A 19,194-nucleotide genomic window follows, 5' to 3' on the forward strand; every position below is an offset into this window, starting at 1 on the left:
AAAAAAAAAGAAAAAGAAAAAGAAAAAAAGTCACATAAATAGTAAGTGGAGCGATCAGGCTGCCTGGCTCTCGGGCCCCAGCTTTTACCCTGAACTCAGGCCCTGCATTTGGAGGCGTCTTCAGTCTCGGGCTCCCTGTGACTGAGGGGAGACCAGCATGAAGAGGAGGATGGGTTCTGAACTGGAATACAGTGAACTTGTGGGGACCTGCCACTTCCTATAGCCTGACTGTCAAGGAGCTTGGTTTGTTTTAAAGAAAGAGCGTACTGCGGTGTTCACCCAGGCTGGCTTTGAGCTCCTGGGTACCAGAGATCCTCGTACTTCAGGCTTCTGAGTGGCTGGGACTACAGGCCTGCGCCCCTGCGTCCCCTAACACTCTGCACTGTTGAGACTCCATTTTCACATCTTCAAGGGAGTTGTTAATAGCCAAACTTGCCTGAGAGCACCCATGCAACCAGTAACCCCCACCCCACCCCGCTTTATTACCATGTTGGGTCCTCTCCACATGTGTCTCTGGATCAAAATCCAAGCCTGTCTCAAAGTTCTATCCAGAAGCCTTCCCTGACCCCGGCGCCTTGGCTCTGAGTTCCTGTCCCAACGCCTGGCAATCTGTCGGGCTGAAGACTAATTTGCTGACTTAATTTTCCTAGGTCTTGGTGTTCTTAACTAGGACATGGAATTGTGCGAATCCATGACATTGAGCACTAACATTTTTTGCTTTTCTTGCAGTACTGGGGATCGAACTCAGGACTTTGTGCTTGCAAGGCAGGTGCTGATACTGCTGAGCTATTTCCCTTGCACTTTTTCTTGTTTTTTTGAGATAGGGTCTCACTATGCAGTTCAGGGTGGCCTTGAGCTCACTTTGTAGCCCAGGCTGGTTTCAAACTCAGCAGTGACCCTCCTGCCCAGCCTCCTGAGTGCTGGGATTACAGGCGTGTGCCACAAAGCCCAGCTTTGAGAATCCATGAACTTGAATGGGAAAGCCATTTCCTTTTCTCACTAAGACCCAACTGAACTTACAAACATAGTCAGCAAATCATAGCACAAACTGCTCTCAACTTAAAAATCCTGAGATGTTTTTGGCTTTGTGATATCCTCAAAATCGTATGCATTCTACAGAAACCCTGCTACAGCGTTCATTAGCCTCCCCTTAATGGCGAGTACCTGTAAAGCTGTCCTGTTTTTTATTTTTAGTGCAGTGTTCAACAAATTACTTAGGATATTCAAAACTAGTCTAAGATAGGTTTGTGTTAGATGGTTTTGCCTAATTGTAAACTACTGTTCTGAACACATTTAAGGGACATGAGGCTAAGCCATGCTAGGACAGTTTAATTTATGATTTTCCTTTTTGAATCAGGGTCTTGCTATGTTGTTCAGGCTGGCCTTGAGCTCACTTTGTAGCCCAGGTTAGCTTTAAACTTGCAGTGATTCTCCAGCCTCAGCCTCCTGACTGCTGGGGTTACAGGCATGTGCCACCATGCCCAGCATGGTGAGTTTACTGGGATATAATTGCATCATAAATTGAGGTTCAACAATACTGTTAATCATGTTATTGATAGCTTTCGTACAGATTTTTTTCTTTTGAGAGAGTTACTATGTTGTCAAGGGTGGGCTAGAACTTGTGAGCTCAAGTGAGCCTCCTGTGCTGATTTCCCAAGAAGGAGCGATTACAGTCACGTGCCACTACACCTGATGGCAAAATTTTATTGAAACTATAAAATACTGGATAAGGGCCGGCCAGATAGCTCAGCAGACTAAAGCATCTGCTTAGGCAGAGTGCAGTGGCTGGGGTTTGATCCCTTGCATACTGTGCCCGTCCTGGCCCTGGAGGTGCATTGAGATGGTAATTGAGACTAGACATGGTGGCACATGCCTGTAATCCCAGCTCTTGGGAGGCTGAACACTGGTGGATCACTATGAGTCCAATCTACGTAGTGAGACCCTGTACTGAAATACAAATAAAATAAAATACTGGATACCTGCCCAGATCAATTATTGCTGTTATCTTGGAATACATCTCAATATACTGTTTATACTTATTATTTCATAGTTATGGCATCATTGTACAAATACTAAATCTTTTTTCTTTTAGTGCTGGGGATAGAACTCAAGGTCTTGCACATACAAGGCAAGGTTTACCACGGAGCTACATCCTTAACCCAGCACTAGAACCTTCTGAGGCACTAATAAGGATCATCTGTCTATCTATTTGAGTTGCGATGTATTTCCTGTATGTTGATAACCATGTCAAAATAATTGGTTTCCATCATTCTATCCAGTTTATTTTGTGCATTTAAAGTGTTATTCTGAGGAAGACTGGAATCAAGACACAAAGAGGCCTACTAATGCCTTGTTGAGGTTTGCTGAAGCCAGACTGCTGCCAGTATTTGGAGGGGCAGCCTGGGTCAGGTGCCAGCCCCGGAGGCATTCCTGAAGGACACAGCACTGAGGGTCCTTTCTCCTCAACCCCTTAATATGTCTAATTACAGGGGCAGTAACTCTGCTCTAGAAGTTGGGATTTAGGACCCAGGCTTGTCCTTCTAGGCCACCCTACTTTTCTCTGTCTTACAGCCTATTTCAGTGGCACTCAGCCTGGCCAAGCCCAGCTGGTCACCCAAGCATGGGAACTAACTACCTTACAACTGGCCACCAACAGCTCCCCAGGACTGCCACAATGCGTAAGCACAAGGGCACCATTGATATTTGGAGCATCCACGACAGAGCCTGGACAGTTCTCTGCAGTGGTCCTTTTCAGGTTTTTTGTTTTGTTTTGTTTTTTTTGACACAGGGTCTTATATAGTTCCGGCTGGCCTCAAACTCATAGGGATCCTCCTGCCTCAGCCTCCCAAATTCTGGGCTTACAGACATGTGCCACCATGCCTGGCTAGAGCTCAGAAAACAGTAGGGAAGTTTTCTTTTTTCCAGAAACTTCTTTCCGTCATTACCTCTTCCTCCCTCAGGCTGGGAAGTAGCTGTTTTCAGCTCTAGTCTTTGGGTGGAGCACTACAGCATTGACTGTTCTTTCAGTATGTGTTTTATTGTTGGTTTTGGTGCTGGGGATGAAACCTGAAACCCAAGGCTTTGTGCTAAGCAAGTGCTCTACCACTGAGCTGTACCCCAGTCCTGTGTACTTTGTGCCTTTATACTCTCCAGCTGGTTGTGTCTGCTCCAGCCACTCGGGTCCCCTTCAGGTTCCTCCAGTACTCCATTCTCCCTCTGGCCAAAGGATCTTTGAATATAATGTCTTCTCTCTGGACTTCTCTTTCCTTCCCATCTTGCTTAGCTGATAGCTAGTCATTCTGGAGATCTCAGTTCAACTATTCCTTCTCCAGGGAAGCCTTTCTGGCTTTCTGGCTGGGACAGAATCTCTTCTACCTTTCATACACTGAGCTCCTGGGTCCTCTTCTGCACAACATTCCCTGCAGTTGCAATGAGCATATTGTGCTGTGCATGAAAGGATGAGACTGTGTTCTCAGGGTAGCAGGTTCAGGTCTGTTCCTGCCCATCTCAGCAGGGAGCTGGGCACCTTTATTGTAACGTTGACCCTGACCCTAACCCTGACCGCAAGTGAATGTGCGACTGAGGCAGGCCTTAGGGAGCCAGACCTCAGTCAGACCCAGCCCCGCCCTTTGGTAGGAGTGGGGAGTGGGGTGTCTGCGGGGCAGCAGGGCAGGACCTGGCCCTTCAGAGTCGGCAGTGGGCAGAGGCGCTAAAGCCTCAGAGGGGTTTCTTAGCCCCATCAGCTTGCTTCTTTTGGAGTGGGAAAGCACACATCTCGGGGCCAGAAAACCTGGGCATCCAGGCCAAGCTGTATTGTTGGTGTCCTTGGGAAAGTTCATTGACTTTGATCCCCCCTCCCCCCAAATACTGAGACTTTCCTGCTGCACCCATGTGTATCTCTTTAAGCAGCTTCCTTATGAACAAATGGGAACAGAGAAAACTTACCTGGCTGGGCCAGTATAGGGATGAAAGGGTTATCAGATGTGAGGATGTGTAAAGATACTATAAAGTGTCACACCCAGCACATGGCAGGGCTGGCATTAGGAGAGCAATGTGCTCTTGGTGCATTTGGAACCGGAGCAGCTGCATGAGGCAGAAATGGAGACAGAGATGTTAGGGGGCGCAGGGCAGACTCTGAATCCTGAGTGAGAGGCAGATGTGTGACAGGACAAGGACTGGGCATCATGGCACAGCGCAGCCTGTGGCTGTCAGGCAGGAGCCTGACACAGAGTGGGGATGGGCTGGCACCCCCTGCCCCTCTGCCCCTCAAGGAGGATGGTGGAAGCAGCGAGCATTCTCAGGCTCAGAAACAAGGATGGGGCACAAACGGCAGCCTGGCACCCACCACCACAAAGGAGAGAGCAGAAAACTGGGGCCCCAGAGGTGAAAGAGCCCCTTCCTTGGACCTCCTTTCACCTGGGCTGAGCAAGGCTTCCAGAGAGGGGGGCCTGGGTGGGTGCTGAGGGATGAGTAGGTCGGTTGTGAGCAGAAGGGCTGGGTGAGAGGAGAGTACACAGAGGAGGCAGTGAGGCCGGAAGCTCAGGACGGTTCCTGGAAGGCTGTGTGCTTAGAAGAATCTTGTCAGCCCGGAGAGAAGCCTGGACTTTATCCAGAGATGGGAGTGAAAGTAGGAGGACTCTGAAGGGTCTTTAAATTGAAAAAGTAGCACAAGCAGGCTAGTGTTTCATTTAAAGATTATACTGGGTGCCAGGTGTAGAGGCACATACAGGTAAGACCAGCACTCCGGGAAGCTGAGGCAGGAGCATTGCAAGTTCCAAGCCAGCCTGGGAAATTCTGAAAATCAGCAAGACCTTGTCTAAAAACAAAACAAAACAAAACAAAAAACAAACAAAACAAAAACAAAAACAAAAACAAAAAATAAAAGCAAAACAAAAGCAAAAAAAAAAATTAAAAGGGCTGGGAATATATGTAGCTCAGTGTGAAGGCCTCAGGTTTGATCCTTAGTACTGGGAGAAAACAAAAAGAAAAAGGAAAAGAAAAGATTACGGTGAGGCTGGGGGTATAGCTCAGTGATAAAACATATGCTTAGCATTTGAGAATCTGTGAGTTCAATCTCAGTATAAAAGAAAAGAAAGAAAACCCCATAGGTTATACTTACACTATCACGTATGATTGAAAAAAATATGTATGAGAGGATTTGTCTCACAGGAAAATCTCTAATTTAGGAATTTATACCCCATTTTGGATACCAGGCCCCTCTTGGCAGGCTAATAATGAAGCTGCCAACCTCTTAGAATAAAATATGTAAGACTACAAAGGAAACCAACTATACTGAAATCCAGTTATGCAAATATGAAAAAAAGGGACTGGGGATATAGCTCAGTGACACACTGCCTGCCTGGCAAGTATGAGGTCCTGAAACAAAAATAAATAAATAAATAAATAAGAAAAGGGCTGGAGATGACAGCCTTTCTAGGAATAACAGGCAGATGTCAAATGCCTAATACTTTGAGATTCCGTACAAAGGGGCCAATGACCAGTTCCTCCAAGAGAATGCTGCCCACAGTCTCTGCAGAAACCAGCTCAGAAGCCAAACCACCACTCTGGCAGCCACCGGCCCTAAAAAGTCAGAATTTGTTCAGGTTGCCAACTTCCCTCATATTTTGCCCTTGCTCTCCCACTTCTAACTCAGGACCAATTGGAGAAAGCCAAGTCTGCTCCCCCAGCCAATCACAGGGCATGCCCCATTCCAGGCTGCTGCTGACAGCCTCCCACACCAACAGCCCTCGAGCAGCACATCGCTGAAGCTTTTCCTCAGTCCCTTTGAAAGCCTGGCGAGCCTGCCTCTGAGGCAGAGCCAAGTGCAAGTGAGGGTGGCTGACTTGATTCTTTGTTGTCGCTTGGGGAAACTCCACTCATTTCTGCTCCTTGATATGAACAATTCTGTCACCTTATCTTCTGCTCCAAGACACCCAGAGGACATGGAGAGTTTCCACCTAGTTTTGGAGAGGGAGTCTTACCCTGTTGCTTAGGCTGACCTCCAACTCTGGGGCTTGGGTGATTCTCCTGCTTCAGCCCCCTGGAGTAGGTGGGAAGCCGGTGTGCCTGACTAGACAATGGAGTTGAGTGTTGGAGAAAACAGGGGGGCGGAAAGGAAGAGCCCTGTCCTCAAAGTTTGGGCAAGAGCCAGGCCTGCAGGGTCTACTAAAGGGTGAACACAAGCGAAGCCAGAGTGACAGGCACAGAACATTCCCACACTCCTCTGTGAACTTGATCTTCACAACAGCCTCAGGCCTTCCAGCTGAGTTATATCCAGGTTGTTGTTTAAGAGTCTACCTTACTTTCCCATTCCTGGCCTTTACCTTAAAGGTTCTGATAAGCAGAGACATGCCCAAGTAATCTGAAGGCAAAGGTCAAAAAAAGTGAGGCAGAAACCCAGTCTGCGTTTTCCAGGAGTCCAGGAAGTCAGACAGGCCAAGGGCAGAAGAAGCCCTTGCGCTCCAGGCATATGGGTTGTTGTACTTCATCTTCCTGGAATACCCTTAGAACTGGGAGGGCTTGGAGAAGTTCAGAAAGGTCACATGTTGTGCATGTTCCAGAGTAGATCTGAACCCACATCTATGTGGCTCCAAGTTCATGCATCATTCTCTGGACTCTGCTTTCCCACCCAAGAGCCAGAAAGTCTCAAAAGACAGAGGGTCCAAATTCCTTATACAGCCGACCTGTCAGCAGTGAATCCGCGGGGTACCCCCCCTGCCTTTGGGCTTCAGGAACAGCTTGCATCAAAGATATGTTACACTGGCATTAAAGGGTATGCACACCATGTGTGCATTTCAGGAATGATTCAGAGGAAGACATTCTGTCACCTCTTCTTCTTCTTTTTTTTTTTTTTGGCAGAACTGGGGATTGAACTCAGGCCCTTATGCTTGCCAGGGAAGCACTCTTTCCACTGAGCCATCTCCCCAGCCCTCTGTCACCTCTTCTTACTGTAAACACAATACTGATTTCTCCAGAGCTCAGTCCTGACCAACATCATGCTGTTGGGAGACTATTTTTACAGGTGGTCCTGGGAGGCATTTGCCCTTTTTACTCTAACTTATTAGACCTCTGAGCTTTGAGCTAGTTATTTATCCTTCACTGCCTGTGGCATGAACTCCTTGCTTATCCCCCTGGCCTCATAAGCCTGACGTTAGCAGACTTCACATTTCATCTCCGATCCTGACTTCAGAAATCCTGTCCTCATTCATTCTCCTGAAGCCACACTGACCTTGTTTATTCCTTGCCCCTGCCAAGCTTCTCACTGTCCCCGGCCCTTCGCACCAGTTTCACGTTCTGCCTGGACGGCTTTTCACTCAGATCTGGGTTTAACTGGCTTTCACCCGCCACTCAGGTCCCAAGGTAAGCATCTGCTCCTGGGGAGGCCTTCCCTGAGCCCTGCACCGAAAGCAGCCCCTCCCTGAGACATCAGCACGGCCTGCTGTGTTGTTTCTATAGCATGCACAGCAGAGGTAGGTTTTGTGCGTCTCTTACCCCTGCCAAGAATGCCAGCTGCCCCACATCATCTTCCTAGAACACCTGAACAGCAACTGTTACAAAGCACAGAGTCTTGAGGCAAACCGCTTGGGCCCCCCTTCTGTCCCTCTCTCCGATGGGCACTTTCTTTCCCCTAATAAATATATTTGGCTCTTAACCTCTGTTTGTTTCTAAAATTCATTCTTCAGTTTTATTTGTTTACTTATTTATTTATATTTAGTACAGGGTCTACAGGGTCTCACTACGTAGATTGGACTCATAGTGATTCTCCTGTTTTCAGCCTCCCAAGTGCTGGGATTACAGGCGTGCATCATCACACCCAGTCTCAATCGCTGCCTCAGCACACCCCGGGGGTGGGGCTGGCACAGTTTGTCGTGTGGGGCATTGAACCCCCAGCTGCTGCACTCTGCTGAAGCAGGCTCTTTAATGTGCTGAGCTATCTGGCCAGCCCTCATTCTTTAGTTTTAGAGAACATGAACTCATCCCTTTCAGGCTGTGAGTTTCATTCCCCTATATGAAGCCCAGTCTGGGTAACTTGGCAAAACTCTGCCTCAAAATAAGAAAATAAAAAGGGCTGAGGACAGAGCTCAGTGTGAAGGCCTTGGGCTCCATCCCTAGGATGAAAACAAATGGACAAAACCCCCCAAAATTCTGAGTCTTGGTTCACCCATACATGAAAGACCAATTGATGCATGGATGGATGGGTGTGAGTTTCCGGCTCGTGGATGGTGCTTTGGCTGCGTGGCTCAGGAACTAGTGAGAGCCTAGCCCTCCCCTCCCTCATCATCTGAGACGGCCAGAGGACGCCGGACTGCAAGGATGTTGTTGATGTCTCCCCATACACCCTTCCCATTTCCAGCTTTCACATCTTCTCCCACACTTCCTTCCTGCCCTCAGCTGATGCTTTTGCCGGCTGAAATCTCACCCAGCCTTCAGGGCCCTTCTCAAAGCTATCTGCTTCAGACCTTTACTTGAGTGCTTTGGAAGAACTGGCTCCCTCTTCTGAATTCTGCAGCCTTTCTGTGCGGTATAAAACTTGTCTCCTCTGGACTAACCAGCTTGAGCACAGAACATCTGCCCGTGACCCCTGGCACAGAGGAAAAGCATCTGGAATGGAAGGCGGTAGGAGGATTAGCTGGATGGGCATGAAGAAGACAGGCTTTCGAGGGGGTCACAAGTGGGACGTCTGACTTCCTGGTCAGTCTCGCACGAAGAGCTCAAAACCAGGTTCCAGTCTAACTTTTTTTTCTAGATGGGGCATTGCTTTACCTCTGTGGGCCTCAGTTTACAGGTCTATGAAATGGAGAAAGCAGCAATAATCTCCCAGAGATACAGCAGCTTTTGTGAGAAATAAGGGAGATAGGGCCGGGGAGATGGCTCAGTGGACTAAGCGCTTCCCTGGCAAGTGCAAGGACCTGAGTTCAATCCCCGGTTCCACCAAAAAAAAAAAAAAAAAGAAAAGAAATAAGGGAGATAATAATGCTCTGAAGCACTTGACTCAATTTAAAGTGCACAAGATATACTCAATACACATCAACTATTATTACAGATATGAGTCTGAGCCCCGTCTTGGGGTCCTTCTTTCTACACTGGGTATGGGCCCAAGCTTGGGCTCTTATTGCAGATGGCAGACTCAACAGGAAATCAAGAAAGATCATCTTGCCTACATTTTTTCTTTCTTTCATTTATTCACTTAACAAGCATCATCTGGTACATCTGCTATGTGCCAGGGCCTGGGAGTATGCATAAACAAGATGAGGTCCTGGCTTCCTGGTTTATGTTCTAAGGCAGGTGGGAAGTAAACAAATATATAACCTCAGATAGTGAGTGTTCTATAAATAGAATGTCAGGGATATTAACGGCGAGTGATTGGGGTTTCCAGAGAGGCTTTGCTAAGTTGGATTTAAGTGGAAATCTGAGAAACAAACTTGAGGCACTGGGACAAGTAGCACAGGTGGGGACTGAGCAATTGGAGGAGCAGTGAGAGGGCCACAGAGCTGGCAGAGGAGCAGCTGGAGGCAGGATGTAGAGGGTGGAGCTGAGGGCCTGCCCAGGGGAAGCCCCAGGGATTCGGGGCTGTGCTGAGAAGTTCGGATTTAATTCAAAGATTGATGGGAAGCCTGTGTGGGTTGTAATCAGAGAAGTGATCTGTAGGAGCTTGGATTTTGAGCTGATCACTTTGACTGCCAGGTGACAAAAGTTTGGGAAAGAAAAGGACAGGTAAGATTCCACTCAAAGTATAGGTGGTTCAATTTACATGTTTTCAATTTAGGATTTTTTTTTTTTTTTTTAATGACAGTGGGAAAGCAACCTGCACTTCACAGAAAGCCTACTGCAAACTTCAAAACATGATCTTCCCTCAGGCCAGTAAGATCTTTCTGGTGATCCTGAGCAGCGGCAGCTTCCTCAGCCTCAAGATCACCAGGGAGACACCCGGGCGCAACAGTGCTCTACATGCAGTGCTAAGCTGGGAGGTGCGGCAGGTGGGTGCACGAAATATATTTTCTGCTTACAAATATTCGACTTAGCGTGAGTTTGTGGGAATGTAACCCCTGCAGGCAAGCCCGAGGTCAGGCACATCTACGGTGTTCTAGGGACAGTGAGTGCCCAGAACCTGCTGGTGCATATGGAGTTGAAGGACAGCAAGCACTCTAAAATGACTTGAGAGTTTTGGGCTAGCGCTCACAGGGTAGTGGGTTGCAGCATTTCCTGGCAAGATTGCAGGAAGCGCTTGCTGAAGGAGAACAGTCAGTCAGATTTTGATTTGGACCTGGATAAGAGGACGTTGCTTATCGTGAAAATATCCAAGTGGAGATCTGGGGAGATAGCTCAGTGGTTTAAACACCTGCCTGGCAAGTGCAAGGACCTGGGTTCAATCCCCAGTACCGCATGCCATGCTGGCCCCAAAATAAGCATGGTGGTGCACACCTGTAATCCCAGTGCTGGGGAGGCTGTGACAGGAGGATCACTACAAATCCCAAGCTGAATAGTGAGACCTTGTACCAAATAAATAAATAAATAAATAACTTAAAATAAAAAAGGGGGTACTGGGAGGAGAGCTCAGTGGCATAAGCACTTGCCTGGCAAGTGCAAGGTCCTGAGTTCAATGCTGAGTACTAAAAAAAGAAAGAAAAAAGAAAAAAGAATATGCAAGTGGAGAAAGTCTCCAGGGTTAGCTGGTTGATTGGTACAAGAGTAGATATTAGAGCTGGGGTCACAGTTGGGATCTCATGAGACTAGAGATGTTTTCCTAATATGAGACACCATAAGATCATGGGGTTGGGAGATGGGCAGAAGGGACCCTAGGTCACCCCAACCTCCAGAGTCTGATGGAGGAGGAGCTGGAAACAATTGGGAGGAAAAATCTTGATGAGATCTTTGAGGTTGGCTGTCAGGAAAGAGCAGAGAAGGAAGGCAAGTCTGATGGGCATGTGGATGAAAGGAGGGCGGAGATTATCTTGTTTACTGTCTAAGATAAGAGATGCTTCAGCCTGTTTATTTGTTGATGGAAGACATGAAGAGCCAGAAGAGAAATCGATCATGCAGGAGAGATGATAGTGGCAGGAGTGGAGTCCTACGCATGGGTGAATATCCTGGGCCTGTGGAGAAGCTGGCCACTTAGGACAGTTCTTGGGAGTCAGGACGGGGCAGGCAGCATCTGCGGGACAGAGGCAGGCAGTAGGGCCAGATGCAGTAGAGGGAAGGCTGAAGCACCTCAAACACAGAGTCTGTCATCAAGAAGCATGGTTTTTCTCACTATCTGAGGTCTTCCTGCACGACCTGGGGCAAGTTGCTGTAATCCTTATGGGCTGTGCTTCTGCCTGGGGTGGGTGTTGGGGAGGTTATTACACTTGACCCACCCCACCTGGATACTTCTGGTGGCTTTCCGGTAAAGAGACATCACTGTTGTTGCCTGAGATGAAGACCGTGCTAAAGGTAAGCTGGGGCTTGTCACTTCCCATGGGACAGGGGCCTAAGTCCTGTGTTAGTACAACCCCAGCCCCTTACTCTTTGGACACCATGAACAAAAAGCTGGCCTTTACCCTATCTGTGATGGGAGAAAGAAAGGCTAAAGGAGCAGTTCTGGGGATGTAGGGGAGGAAAGGGGACAGGACCACGATTCTGTTTTGCTTTCCTGAGGCATCAGTTTGGGCAGGAGACAGCACAACTATGGAGCCAAACCACACACTTCTTTCTTCTACTTTGAACTGTGTGATTTGTCAGAGACAGGTGCCCTGTAAGCTTGAGCACCAGGGGTCAGGGATGCAGCTCAGGGACAGAGCGTTTGCCTAGCATGCATGTTCCATCCCTAGCACCCAGGCTTTGAGGGAGGTGACCTACAAGACACTTCTCCTGGATCCCCCCTCCCCAAGCCATAGGCTAATTTTTTGTCTTTTTGAGACAGTCTCACTATACAGTTCAGGCTGGCCTTGAGCTCACTTTGTAGCCCAGGCTGGTCTTGAATTCTCAACGATCCTCCTGCCTCAGCCTCCTGATTACAGGCATGCGTTACCATGCCAGGCTGTCATAGGCTAATTTCTATTCATAATTTTCTATTCTTTTTCTTACAGAGGAATCTAAAAGGATATAACAACTGAACTACATGAAGAGAATCAGTCCTGGGACTTTGAATAAAGGTCTTACTGTCATTTTCTCTACCTGCATGACAGGACAGTTGGATCTGCCTTGTGAGATGGGGAGCGGTATTGAGTACGCAGTATGGGTTATGCAAGAGAGGCTCAAATAAATGCGAGGTGAAGTTCTGACTTTTGCTGGGGCAGGGGAGGAGGCAGGGACAGCCCACCCTGCATGCATTGTAGGGGTTGCCCTGCAGTTGCTGCCCTCTTCCTCAGTAGGAACCAGCCCTGGAGAGTGAAGGTGAACTTTTCCTACCCTTTATATTTCTTGAAAGGACAAACTGCCCAAGGCTAGTTTCTTCCTACTCTCCTTTCACCTTCCCTCAAATGAGCCCAGCCCAGAGCTGGGCGGACACATGATAAACAGATAACTCCATCTATTCCCTCCTGCCTCTGCTTCACAGAACTGGTTTCCTGTTCTCCAAGGCAGTGGCTCTCCAAGATACTTGAGCACTCTGCGTGGGTTTCTACCTCAGGGTGCCAAGCAGAAGCCCCCTTTAATCTTTTGAGCCCTCAGCCCTCAGGTGGACAGGAAGTTGTATCCTTCCCCTCAGCATGGAGGAAGTGATAAGGTTATACTGGGTTCTAAGGATGCCGCACGCCCAGACAGTCCTTCCCTTGAGTTCCACCCCTAGAGTTATCTGTTCCTCGAACCCCAAATCCTTACCTTGTTGGGGATGAGGATGGGCAGAGGCAGCAGCAAAATGGGCAGAAATAACACAAACAGGAAGGAGCGATAAGCCCACAGACCCTGCCAGCAGGAGGCCATGGTGTGGACCAAGTGAGGTTGCTGGAGCCACTGCGTCCTGGAGCCAGAGAACTGAAGGACCAGAGACACGCCAGCCAGCCAGCAGCCACCAGGTGGCCCCGGGGCAGGCTTATATACAGCCAGCAAGTGTTAACCATTGACCCACCCTGGCAATCAGAATGTTTTTGGAGTCAGGAGGTGGGAGTAAAGAGGAGGGGCCTGCAGGAGGAGGAAAAAGCAGGAAGACTTTGCAAAGAATGGGAGGGGAAAAGACTAAGGAAGAAAAGCTTCAGGTTCCTTCAAGACGTGAAGCCGAGTTAACTCCTTCTGTACACAGAGGCTGCTAAAGACTGTTGCTGAGAAGGACGGTGCTCAAGAAATCCCTGATGGCCTCCGTGGGCAAGAGCTCAGGTCCTCCACCCAATCCAGGCCACTGCAGGTTCTCTGCTCGGCAGTTGATTCAGTACCCCGGGAAGGGTGCTCTTGCCTTGGCTCTAGGGGTATCCTGTCTACCACTGAGAGAAGCGTGGCTCGGAACAAGACCTCCCCCTCCCTAAGGGGTTCAGGACTCTGTCAAAGTCATCTGCCTTGACAATGTCATACTCACTGTGCAATGTTAATCTACTGACACTACCTCTTGGAATAGCTACTTCCTCATTCTACAACAATCCTCTCTCTCTTTTTTTAAAGTAAAACAAAATTTCTTAATAAAATAATAGAATAACAATAGTTAATACAAGCAACCTCTTCTTGTGAGGCCCTAATTAGATAACTCATGAATGTTGACAGTTGCTGTGTAAATATTTAGTTTCTTTCAGCTCTTCCTGGCCTCCCTCCCCATGCTATACCTCATTCCCCACTTTTGTAGGATACAGGTACCAATTAGCTCAGCTGGGCATGGCGGACTAAGCACTTACTTAGGCAAGCTCAGGGACTGGGGTTTGATCCTGGCACCACATGTTCTGCTAGCCCTGGGCATGCTGAGTGGACCACCAAGTTTGGACGTGGTGATGTAATTCCAGTGCTGGGGAGGCTGAAGGCAGGATGATTACTACAAGTCTGAGCTGCGTAGTGAGACTCTGTACCAAATGCATTGAAGAAGAAGAAGAAGATGAAGACGAAGAGGAAGAGGAAGAGGAAGAAGAAGAAGAAGAAGAAGAAGAAGAAGAAGAAGAAGAAGAAGAAGAAGAAGAAGAAAAGGAGGAGGAGAAGAACAAGAAGAATAAGAAAACATCTAGGGATGTAGCTCAGTGCAAGGGTCCTGGGTTCTGTTCTCTGTACACACACACACACACACACACACACACACACACTTTAGAGACATACTCAACCTCGACCTTGTGTCACCCATTCATCAATCCTTCGAGGAAATATTTGGCACCAGTTATGCACTTGACCCTGTGCTCAGTGCTAAGGATGCAGAGAATAAAATGCTGCTGTCCATGTCATAGTTAACATTTGTTCAGCACTTGTTGCGAGCTGTTGATGCGCTATCTCATTGACTATACAAGTTTGCCATGCATTAGGTATTACTATGACATCTTATAGATAAATTAAAGCCTGGGGGGCCAGGGAGATGGCTCAGTAGAATAAGCACTTGCCTGGCAAGTGCAAGGCCCTGAGTTCAATTCCCAGTTCAAAAAAAAAAAAAAAATTAAAACCTGGAGCCAACCAGAGTGTACACAGGCACTGTGAGTGCCCCAGAGGAAAGGGTGCTCTGTGGGGGAGGGGAAACCTGGAGAAATGCGGTGAGGATGCCTGGAGGAGAGGACATCTGGGCCAGTGCCCGAGATTGGAGTCTAATGCAGTCGTACTGTGGTGGCAACAGTGTACAGCTGGGAAGGGTGAGCAAAGGCTAGGAGGGCAGCTGGTGTACATGTATGTTGCGGAGTTGGGGGGTGGTCTGGTAGAAGCTGCACCATCTCTCTGAACAGAACCTCTATCTGTTGATGCCCTTGCTCCTCTCTTCCCCCCCGTCTGCTCATAGTAAGAGTTCTAGTCATGTTTCTGATGGTCACCGAGTGTGGCGATCTGCATATGCCAAGATAAGTCGCAGGGAGACCGTTTCAAACAGTCTACCAAAGACACAGAAGCGTGTGAAGCTCAGAGAACAGATGGTTCCCTGTGGTCAGTATGTGCAGTTGTGTGTGTGTGTGTGTGTGTGTGTGTGTGTGTTGGAGCTCATAACCACATTTCCAAGGTGTACATAGTGTGGTTGTTAAGCCATCAGTCCCTCCTGGACCCCAGGGTTGTCTGGGTGAGACAGACCTCCCATGTCCTGCAGAGTGGTCATAGTGGTGGGGATGGACTCAGGTCCCAGGGAGCAAGGGTGGGAAGCTAGCGTACCAGAGATAGACCTGCCCCCAGCCCCTGCTCACTCCCATGTAGCCAGCCTGCCACATGCTCAGGGAAACATGAGCAAGAGCCAGGAAGCACTGAACAAAGGGTTTCAGACACACAGCACAATACCTGATTCTATTTTACCCAGGATGAGGCTGCTCCTTTGGCCTGAGGCTCTGAGGAGCCACCAGAGCCACCAGGCTGGGCTTCATCTGCCAGAAACAACATTCACCATGTGTAAAATCTGCATCCCAGTTCATGCAACTCTCCACACCAACCTGCGATGGAGGTTCAGAGCAGCGGAGCCATTTGCCCAGGGTTACCTAATATGTGAGTAAGAGACAGAAAACCTGGGCTCATTCACAAGGCTGACCCTGCCTTTGGTTCAACTTGTCATGCTCTGGACCTGAGACAAAGTTTACTGTTTCCAAATTAGCTGGCTATTGTTTTCTTGACACCCGTAGCCTCCTCCTCTAGTCCTTTAAAGCCATAGGCTTTTGGGACCTTTGCTGATTCTGGAGGCTTCATACTGGCCGACTGCACACATCACGAGCAGCCACTGCCTCCTTCCATGATGCATTCATCTTGAAGTCAAGTGTCCCAAGACCAGTGGGAAGCCTCCAGCTATCACACTGTGCAGGAACTGACCCCTTGCCCAGCAATCACAGCCAGGGTCCCACTGCACCAGGCCCTGTTCAGTTCCGGGTTTGCCCCACCCTGTCTCCTTCAATTTCTAATAACGTGGAACCAGTGGACTGTGAACAGTTCCTGCAGGAAGGCAGGTGTCCTTCTGTAGTCTTTGCTGGAAATTTACCTGTAACAGATCTCTGTGCTATCTCGAGAGAAGTCATAACCTGGAAACACCTTCCTTGTACTTTGCCCGTTGACCCTCTAGGACTTGCCATCAGAGAACAACTGAAAGCCTAGGGTTGACATGTGCCCAGTCTGTGAGAGCAGCATGTCCTTTGAAGCAGATGGCTGATAAGGAGAGGGGACTGGGTACAAGGTGGCTTTCGGGCTCAGACTAAAACATAGAGCAACTTGGTTCAGGCAGAGCCTGGGCCTGGAGCCCACAGGGTCTCGAGCGGTCCAAGCGTGGCAGGGATGGCTGGACCTACCAGATCAGGTATAAATTGCAAGCTCTGGGACTTTCCTGCCCGGAAGAGGGCAGATAAGGAGTAGGGACAGTGGCCAAATCCTTGATGGAGCAAGAGGGCAAGGATGTTCTCAAAGACAGAGGACCAAGGGTCAGCAAGGCTAAGAAGGCACACCGGGTCTGTTTTCAATAAAACTACTCTCCCCCTAGAAGAAGTGCCCTTCAGGGTGGCCAGTTGGGTGAGGTGCAGGAAGGGGCCGGGCACCTCGCTTACAGCTCTGAGAATCCTGGACCCAGAATCCAAATTCAGCACCCTGATTCCCCCTTGTTGTCTTCCGTGGCCTCTCCAGCTGGGTCCACACAGCTCATCACACTTATGTTCACATTCTCTCCCTCCACACCCAGCATGGTGCTCTGAGGGACTTCAACACCCTTACAACAGCCAGTCCGTGCTTTTCTTTTTAGCTCAACTCTCACCACTCCTGCTCCTCACTCAGTACTAGGCCAGACTCAGCTGTTTTCAGATTCTCAATTAGGCTTTGCATTTGTAAAAATTCCAGGGAGTTCCCACGCTCTTGTGTCGCCTTATTGTCCATTCCTCCTCCTCCCCAATTTACTGCTTCAGGCTTGTTTACCTTTCAAGTTTCTAAGACTGAACTTTTGTGAACTCTCATCATAGACCTGCTTAGGTCCTCTGCTTGGTGCCCTAGACGTCTGTCTCATAGCACATATTATAATGCATATTAGATACTGTATTCTTCTGACAACCTGCCTGTATCCCCACCAGACTATAAGCTCCACCAGGGAAGGTACCCAACATGCATGTCTGAAGAGTGGTGAAGGGAGATGGGTGCATGGGATGAATTCATAAGGTTCATAGTGAAGCACCAAGTCCTGCTTCCAGAATGTTCTAGAGCTCATCTCTGGAGCATCAGTTAGGACACAGAAGAGAGCCATTGGTCAAAGAAACAAATAGGCTTTTACCTCCATTGAGATCAAGATAAAGACCTAGGGATTCATCTTTTTAGAACCAGCCCTGCCCATCTGCTTTGGCTGCTGGAGGCTGTGCAGGAACCCAGGGACCATTCTAATTCTAAAAGGGACCTGAGACTCACTTGCAGACAATCAGCCCAAGAACCACCTTCCAGTGTCACCAGGCAGCAAGCCCCAGCCTCTCTTCTCCTAAGTCTCCATGTTAGCTCATGTTAGAAACATGACACAGTTTTGTACTTTTCATTTAAATTGTTAGGAAGCTTGGAGCTATTAGTTATCTTCCAATGCACTGTTGAATATAGCACTGAGTAAATGATGCAAGCTGTCGGTGGATGAGTGATCAGCTAATAGCTCCCCTAGTAATTGACTTATTTTTCTTCAATAAAGTTGCATAAACCAAAAAATAAAAACACAATACCACATAAAAGTTACCATCTTAATCACTCTTGTATGTGCGGCTGACATCAGTAATATCCACATTATTGTACAATCCACTGCAGAACTTTTTCATCTTGCAAAACTAGCCAACTCCCCACTTTTTCTTTCCCCATCTCTGGCAACCCCCATTCTAGTTTTTGTTTTTTGAAAGTTTGCCTGTTGTTGATACTTCACCGAATGAAATCATAGAGAGTTTGTCTCATTGTGCTGCCTGGCTTGTTACCCTGAGCATGTTATTATGTCCTCAGGTTCATGGCTGCTGTGTCATGTGTCAGCATTTACTTCCTTTTTAGGGCTGAATGACATCCCATTGTAGGCCGAGACTCTGTTTACCCATTCATCTGTCAACAGATGCCCGAGTTGCTTTCAGCGGAGGCTATTGTGAGCACGGCTGTATAAATACGAGCACACAGACGTCTCTTTGAAACTTTGCTTCCAATCCTTTTGGGTGTATACCCAGCAGTAGTACTGCCTGCACTGGAAAGTCATCTTACGTCTTTTTCCCTTGGACCTTCCATACTGTTTTCCACACTGGCTGCATCATTTATATAGGTTCTGACAGTTCACAAATGTTCCAATTTCTCCAATACTTGTAGTTTTCTTTTTTCAGTTTGTGAAAATACTTATCCAGGGGGCCAGGGAGATGGCTCAGTGGACTAAGCATTTCCCTGGCAAGCACAAGGGCCTGAGTTCAATCCCTGGTTCCGCAAAAAAAAAAAAATTAATACTTATCCAGGTTAATAATTTTATTTATTGGCCGGGGAGATAGCTCAGCCACATAAGCTCTTACTTGGCCAGTACCAGGTCCTAAGTTCAATCCTCGGTAACCCCCCCAATTTATTTATACATGTTGATGTTCACTGAATTCAGTACATGCACCTGTTAGTTTCCCTTCCCTTTCCTTCCCTCCCACACCTTCATGTCCAGATCCCTTTTCCATTTGCAAAAGATCTGTCTCCCTGTTTCCTAATGTCTACCTTTTTTGTTAGGTTTTCAAAATTATACTTTGGGCTTCTCATATAAGAGAAGTTATGTGATATTTAAGCTAGTGTGTCTGATTTATTTCATTTAATTTTATGGTCTCAAGGTGCATCCATTTTCCAACAACTAAAGTGTGTCCTTCTTTGTGACAGAGTAGAACTTCTTTATAGATAAATGCCATGTTTACTTTATCCACTCATTGATGAATGATGGATAAAGGCTACTTTTAAGATTTAGCTATTATGAATTGTGCTGCAATAAACAAGGGTGTGCATGTGTCCCTGGGGTAGGATGTCTTTAACTTTTTTGGTGAGACAACTAGGAGGGGGAATATCTGGGTCAAATAGAATTTCTAATACTAGTTTTTTGAGGATTTCCATATATTCCTACTAACAGTATAGAAGCGTACATTTGCCCCACAGCCTCACTGGCATTCATTATTGTTTTGATTTTTTTTTTTTTTTTTT

General features: G+C 47.8%; 1 protein-coding gene and 1 long non-coding RNA gene across 2 annotated transcripts in view; one reads left to right on the forward strand and one right to left on the reverse strand.

The window, feature by feature from the left end:
- The window catches only part of Slc13a2 (solute carrier family 13 member 2), a 26,244-nt gene extending 13,263 nt beyond the window's left edge, over positions 1-12,981 (reverse strand). The window contains exon 1 of the mRNA XM_004635418.2: positions 12,799-12,981. Within this exon, the coding sequence (XP_004635475.1) occupies positions 12,799-12,900 (102 nt within the window). The 5' untranslated portion in view covers positions 12,901-12,981. The remainder of the gene's footprint in view (positions 1-12,798) is intronic.
- On the forward strand, positions 9,622-12,127 carry LOC111817849. The gene is made up of 3 exons (XR_002821953.1): positions 9,622-9,714; positions 9,858-9,977; positions 12,066-12,127. It is a non-coding gene; the product is annotated as an uncharacterized LOC111817849 (long non-coding RNA).
- Positions 12,982-19,194: the final 6,213 nt, after the last annotated feature.

Source organism: Octodon degus, unplaced genomic scaffold (genome assembly GCF_000260255.1).
Source record: "Octodon degus isolate 3935 unplaced genomic scaffold, OctDeg1.0 scaffold00072, whole genome shotgun sequence".
Taxonomy (NCBI): Eukaryota; Metazoa; Chordata; class Mammalia; order Rodentia; family Octodontidae; genus Octodon; species Octodon degus.